General features: G+C 57.6%; 2 protein-coding genes across 4 annotated transcripts in view; both read right to left on the bottom strand.

Moving 5' to 3' along the window:
- The window catches only part of Pdlim2 (PDZ and LIM domain 2), a 12,839-nt gene extending 11,966 nt beyond the window's left edge, over positions 1 to 873 (bottom strand). Inside the window, exon 1 of one of the 3 annotated variants that reach the window (XM_019207611.2) lies at positions 289 to 873. The gene's annotated coding sequence lies outside the window, so the exon portion shown is untranslated. Of the gene's footprint in view, positions 1 to 275 lie in introns of all 3 variants that reach the window. The other 2 variants (XM_010624139.3, XM_010624133.3) reach the window with 2 other exon arrangements.
- A 1,901-nt stretch (positions 874 to 2,774) lies between these two features.
- Positions 2,775 to 6,448, bottom strand: part of Sorbs3 (sorbin and SH3 domain containing 3) — a 23,446-nt gene continuing 19,772 nt past the window's right edge. Inside the window, exons 18-21 of the mRNA XM_033765558.1 lie at positions 6,252 to 6,433; positions 5,679 to 6,016; positions 5,244 to 5,350; positions 2,775 to 3,291 (exon numbers count right to left, since the gene is read on the bottom strand). Of these exons, the coding sequence (XP_033621449.1) occupies positions 3,230 to 3,291; positions 5,244 to 5,350; positions 5,679 to 6,016; positions 6,252 to 6,433 (689 nt within the window). The 3' untranslated portion in view covers positions 2,775 to 3,229. The remainder of the gene's footprint in view (positions 3,292 to 5,243; positions 5,351 to 5,678; positions 6,017 to 6,251; positions 6,434 to 6,448) is intronic.

Raw genomic sequence — 6,448 nt, 5'->3', positions numbered from 1 at the left:
CCTCATCCCTGTCCCGAGGCCAGTCGGTGGCTGTCTTGGCAAGGCCCAGCGCCCCTGCCTGATGCCCGCCAGCAGTTCTCCGGGTAAGTCCTGCGGCCCAGGGCAAAGGTGATGCCTGGCTGCAGGCCACTCTGCCTGGAGTGCACCAGGGGGGAAGCCGCACCATGCCAGTGGCCTGGGCTGCCCCTCCCCAGCCACGTGGTACACAGGCTCCGGAATCAGGAAGGACCCCTGGGCAGGGGGCCCAGGTGCCCAGTGGTTCCCCAGAGCCATACCTGGCAACCTCACCTGGGGAGCTCAGGGCCTGGCCAGCTGCCTCCCGTGTCTCCTGACTTGGCACACACCTGTGGACCCAGCTGTAACTCGCCTGCCTCAGGTGTGAGTCACTGCTGGCGAGGTCCCCTGGGGAGGAGCGCCTTCAGCACCCTCCTCGCTACGGCAACTCCTCCTGGCCACACCTTCCACCGGTTGTCCCTTCCTGGTCACCTCCTGCAGCCCTGGTCCTGGGTGTGTACACCACTGGTCACTCTCCGGGACTAATCCAGAGCCCCCTCCAGGGCTACCAGCTGTACCTGCTCTACAGCCTTGTTTTGGGCAGGGGTGCCGGGAACTGAACCGAGGGCCTTGTGCATACCAAGCACATGCCATACACCTGAGCTGCGTCCCTGCCCCGGAAGACCCTTGAGGGAGCAGAAAGCCACAGGCACCTTGACAGATGCCACACCTGCCTCCCACTGTGCGAGCCTGGGCCGTTTCCTCAGCTCTTCTGGGCCTTGATTTTCCCATGTATAATGCATAGCTACCCTCGCTCATTGTCACATAGGCAAAGTACCAGGATTGCAGAAGTGTAGAACCAGACATCCCAACAATATGCATTCCACAAGTATTTATTATTTTATCTTTATTTGATTTTTTTGAGGCAGGGTCTCTCTACATAGTCCAGGCTGGCCTTGAACTTGTGATTCTCCTGCCTCAGCCTCCTGAATGCTGGGATTTCACATCGGACTTCACAAATACTCGAGTGCCCACTGTGTCAGAAACTGCTGTGTAGCCCTTAGAGGCCAGCCTCCTCCTGCCTTAGAACATGAAAACATCTCCAGGTGTCTGCAGGGTTTCCTGCTCTGTGAGCTGGGCATTTACCAAACCTCCAGAAAGGCAGATCAGCTGACTCGGGTCACATTTCCATGACCCAGAAGGGACCTCCACAACACATGTCCCTCCCTAAGTGATTGTGCCCTGGGTACAAGTCCCTCTCCTTAGCTCCCTGGAGGGTAAGCCATCCCGAGGGGGCTCTGGCCAGGCCAGGCCAAGGCCCTGTGGTCACCATACAGTCTGGGCCTGGCAGACAGCCCCAGGCATAGTGTTTTGTTTGCTGCCCGAGAGGTCCCAGGTCCCATCAAAGCCAGGGTGTGCACTGTTTCTGCCCAGGGAAAAGCAGCCTCAACTCCAAGCTGTTTATGTGAATGGAGCTGGGACAGGGTTCACAAGCAGGCCGGTGGGTCCTGATGAATGGTCACTGCCAGTGAGGATGGGCTGGACCTGTCGCCATAGGCCAGGCCCAGGTGAGCAGGGTGGAGGGAGTGGATGAAGCAGGACATGCAGGTCTTGTTTTGCAAGCCACTGTTCAACATCCACTGGGGCTGGGGCCCACCTAGGCTCAAGAAACCTGCCAGGGCCAGGCCACCACCCTGCGGCCGGCCCCTCCTCTGTCCTGATGGGACTAGGACTGCCCTTCATGGCAGACACTGGTCTCCCCGCCTGCCTGGGGTGGCGACACCTTACAGACAGGTGAAGACTGGAGTGCCAGGAGGTCAGTGCACCCTACCCTGGGCCACCCCGACCTCCTACTGACCCTCCTTTGGGGCCTCTGGACAAGCACAGTGTGACACTGGGCTGATCCAGGCAGCGAGGCAGAACCAACTTCAGCTCTGAGTAACTGTGACTCAGACACAGACTTTCTCAGGACCTGGAGCTCTCCCTATCAAAAGGAATCCTAAGCAGCTGGTCACGATGCCCATGTTAGGGAGCCCGTGGGTAGTGTCTTACCTCCTTCCCAACCCTCCACCACGGCCCAAGGATGGGGCTTTCCTATCTTGGACGAGGAGCCAGGCCCAGACTGCTCCATCACCGACGTCCCCCAGAAGCCACCAGACCTGCAGCTCTAAAGTTTCGGGTGAGCAGAGCTGTTTTGGTTAACTGTGCCCTGCCACTCCCAGCTTGCCGCAATCGATTGCTCAAACTTGAGCCAAAAGAAGAAAATAAACAGGCACACAAGCTTCGGTGTGGAAACGTAGCCCACAGAAGGAAAACATTAGCAGAATAGTTAGAAATGTCATCTAATCCAGCAACCCCACAGTGGCAGCTCCAAAATCAAAACAGCCTGTGAACAAGGCCACACTCGGTCCCCCAGCTCTAGTTTTTCCTTGGCCCTGTGACGTCCACTCAGCACGTCTGGTCCGACAGCTACCCCATCCCGGGGGCTGCTCTGCTGCCTGCACCCGAGGGCTGACATGGCGGAGATCGCCACGGGGCTTTCCCAGCCTCCCTCACATACAACCCGTCAGACCTGACTGGTGCAGCCACTGCAGTAAGAAGCCCACAGTGCTCAGCAGCTGCAGGAGGACTCAGAGGCCAAACGCTGGTACCCAGGTTTATTTTCTGTTCTCTTCCAGGAGTGGGGCTGCTGGGTGAGATCTGGGTTCCCCGTGAACCCTGTGGAACAGGCCTTGTGGCCTCTGGGAAGAGGAGGCCCTGGGGGCTACGAAGATGCTGCATCTGTCCCCACTCACTCCCAACCTCAGCTGGAGGCCAGAAGGCAAAGGGACAGCAGGCAAGCGGGAGGGAGGGGCAGCCCCTCCAGGCACAGGAGGCCTTTGGTCTCCATCAGGTCGGGAGGCTGGTCCTAGTTAGAGGAACCCCATGGGGGTGACGCTGGGAGCCGGTGCCTGTGAGCGTGACAAGGGGACCGGGGTCTGGTCTCAATGAGGCCTGGAAACAGTCTCCACTTCAAAGCAGACCTCTGTATTTGGGGGCGGGGGCTGTCAGATGCCTGTGAGTTGCGGGTGGGAATCCATCCAGGGGACTCCGAAGGGGCTCGGAACGGAGGCTGCTGGCGTCTCCACAGATGCGGACAGCCGGTCTTGGGGGAGGAGGATGCAGGCCCTCCCCCCACCATGTGTTACTGCTCCCCACTCCATCCTGGCTGGCTCCAAGTTGCCATGGAGATCACTCACACCGGGGCGACATAATTTCCAGGGAATGTCCCAAACTTCTGGGTCCTCCGGGAGACACCTGAAAGAGGAAAGACCAAGGAAAAGCTATTTCCCACACAGCCTGAACCACGAAAGTGAGGGGACGCCGCCTGCTGGCAGGGCCTAGAACTGCAGGTAAGGGCTGGTTCCCAGGAGGGGACACTTGAGTTGCTTTCCTCATTCCTGCCCCCTGGTGGCAGCAGCATAGCTAGGCAAAATTATGCCTCCCAAATTCCAAAATCAAGTGAGAACCACCAGCAAATGGGACAACTTTGCACACAGCACTGAATCACTCCATCTTCCTTCTTTTTCCTTTCTTTTATAGCTTTGCACCACGGTTTAGGCTGGCTACGAACTATGTAGTAAGCAAAGGCTGACCTGGAACAGCCATCCTCCTGCCTCAGCCTACCGAGTGCTAGGATTCTAGGTGTGCACCACCACGCCTGCATCTCCACCCTCCTTTATGAAAGCCAGGAAGCACTGAAGGATGAATCACAGAACTTTTACCAAGAGGAACCTTACACATTTCTCATTCCAAGTAAGGGTGGGGAAGGTCCTAAGAGAAGGTCAGGTAAATTGCCCAAAAGCACTGCTGCTTAGGGGTAGAGAGTCAGGACTCTGTGTCCTGTGAGGAGGGAAAGGCTAGAAATCCAGGAGTGTGGGATGAAGTGAGCCTGGGGTGAGCTGATGCCCTGAGTCTCCTCCCATCATCTGCCCCTCACTGATGCCCTTGCTGATGCCGGGTCCTTCGTTCCCCCTCTTCCTCTGGCCTGCCCATCTGGGCCCAGTGCCCACTTCCTCCAGGAAGTACCCTCCCTGCCCTGCCCGGGCCAGACTGAGGACCACTGCACGTGTGCAGTGGGCACTTGAAGTGTGCTGTGCTGTGTGACAGGAGTGGAGCTTTTCATTTTCTTTCACTCATGTAGATTGAAACAGCTATGTGTGGCTAGCAGCTACCTCTCTGTGGGTGCAGATGCACACCGTGCCTCTGAGGGCCTGAGGCTTGTACCCCAAGAGTCTGTAGAGATTTGCAAACTGTAACAGCAGCATAAAAGAATTCAAAAGCGAAAGTGTGCAGAGTAATATTAGAATGTGCCCTTCACCATCCCTTTAGAAGTAAGGACTATTAATGTTACTGCTTAGTAATCACTTGTGTGGCTAGGCGTGTTACTGCATGCCTGTGATCCCAGTACTAGGGAGACTGAGGCAGAAGACTGCCACAAGTTTGAGGCCAGCCTGGGCTACACAATGGGACCCTGTCTCCCCAAAAAAATCAGTTGTGTATAAGAAGTTTGGGTGGAGCCACGGGATTTAGCTCAGTGGTTCTGCAGCCTGTCTTGCAAACCCAAGGTCCTGAGTTCGATCCCTGGTAAAAAAATAAAATAAAATCTTTCCAAAAAAAAGAAAAAGTTTGGTTGGCCCTGAGCTATTGGGATTTAGATCAGGAAGGGCAAGATGCCACATCAAGAGTGTCCCTGAACCGTCTCTGCCCAGCACCCTAACGCTTCGGGCCCTAAGGTCTGCCTGTTGAAGGGCAGGGCTTCTGGCTGCTCTCGTCTATCTTGGGCCCTTCTGTGAAGCCAAGGCCTGAACCTGGCTACCCACCAGGGAAACAGCCATGTGAAGCCGGAGGGTCACCCTGAACCAGGCCAGCACCCACCTAAGGCTTCCTGTGCCTGGGCTGCCCCAGGCCAGCACTAAGGGCCCAGATCTCTTGCTATTCGCTGCTCTCGCCAGGTGCGGGACCATGCGCTTCCCTGCAGGAGTCCTGTCCTGGGACACAGGAGGGCTCCATCATGACCCTGGGCCAGGCCCCTCTGCAGGGTATGTGTCAAGGCATAACAGAAAGACTGGCTTTGGGGAGGCAGCCAGTACCGGATGGGAAGCTGGGTGGGCGTGGTGAGGCCGGCAGGCAGCAGCAGCCCACCCAAAGGCCCCTGGGGCCCTGAGATACCCCCTCCACCCTCCCCACTGCCCTCCCACCCCACATACCCACAAACCAGCCATCGTCACACTGCTGCATGACATCCACCCGGTCCCCTGCACGCAGCTCCAGCTCGTCCTCATTCTGCGGTCGGTACTGGTACATGGCCCGGTACCTGTGGTGGATGCAGTTGTGGCTGCCAGAATTCTTGCCCTTTCCCCAGACTGGGCCGGAAGCTGAAGCTCAACCAAGAGCTGCCACTTCCTGTGACCGTCTCAAGGTCCTCCCATTGCACTCCTCGCTGCACTTAAACCCCTTAGATCAGTGGTGGCCCAACCAGCTCGGTACCACTGGAAGCCCTACAAGGTTCGCCATCACCGCTCTAGAAGCTCTGCAAGGACAAGCACCACCTGGGAGGAGTTTCCAAGGCCAAGACGGGTCGGTGCTCAGCACGGCCCGCAGGGACCGCAATGCAGGATGGGTGCCCTCGGGTAGTAACTCACGGGGTCCAGTGGATCTTCGTGGTGTTGGGGGAAGAGGTATCCGAGGCATGGCTGGGGCCTGGAGGGTGCGACAGAGCTGGCCCAGGGGCGCTGAGACTCTGGAGGTTCACAGGGGGAAGGAGGGTCACACGGAGCAGCACGGGAGGGTGGATGGGGGTCCCTCTCGTTCTGTGCATCCTGCACATTGCCAGGTCCTGTCTCACAAATCCCGTATGCCCGGGAATGTGTCTGACTTTTTCCCTTTCGTGGTGCCAGGAAGTTAGGCCTGGTGGGTAAGTGACTTTTTTTTTTCTTTCCTGATACTGGGAATCGAAGCCAGGACCTTTACATTGAACTACATCTCCAGCTCCCCCATCTTTTCTCATCTTTCTTTCTTTTTAGACAGTCTCACCAAGTTGCCCAGGTGGGACTCACACTTTTGATCCTCCTGCCTCAGCCTCCCAGGTGCTGGACTATAGGTGACTGGATTTCTGCGTACCAGCATGGACAGAGCTGGGAATGCGCCGGGGTCCCACACAGGGCTGCACTTTCTCTGAGAGGGGTGCACAGCCCCAGGGTATCGCCCATCTCTACCGAAGGCTGTGATAAGCTTCCTTCAGACCTGTCCATCTGTCCTCCCGGGTGAGAACCAGCACCTGCACTGTCCCGCGGGAAAACGCACCCAGAGACACAGCAGGCACAGGTGCATGGGACAGAGGCCTGGGCGGACATGGCGTGGGGCACGGCCACCTCACCTGGCTCCGGGGCCCGGGCTCCTGGCTGGGTGCGGA

This window comes from Fukomys damarensis, unplaced genomic scaffold (genome assembly GCF_012274545.1).
Source record: "Fukomys damarensis isolate Sample0158 unplaced genomic scaffold, DMR_v1.0_HiC HiC_scaffold_18, whole genome shotgun sequence".
Taxonomy (NCBI): domain Eukaryota; kingdom Metazoa; phylum Chordata; class Mammalia; order Rodentia; family Bathyergidae; genus Fukomys; species Fukomys damarensis.
This window is presented reverse-complemented; position numbering and strand designations above follow the sequence as displayed.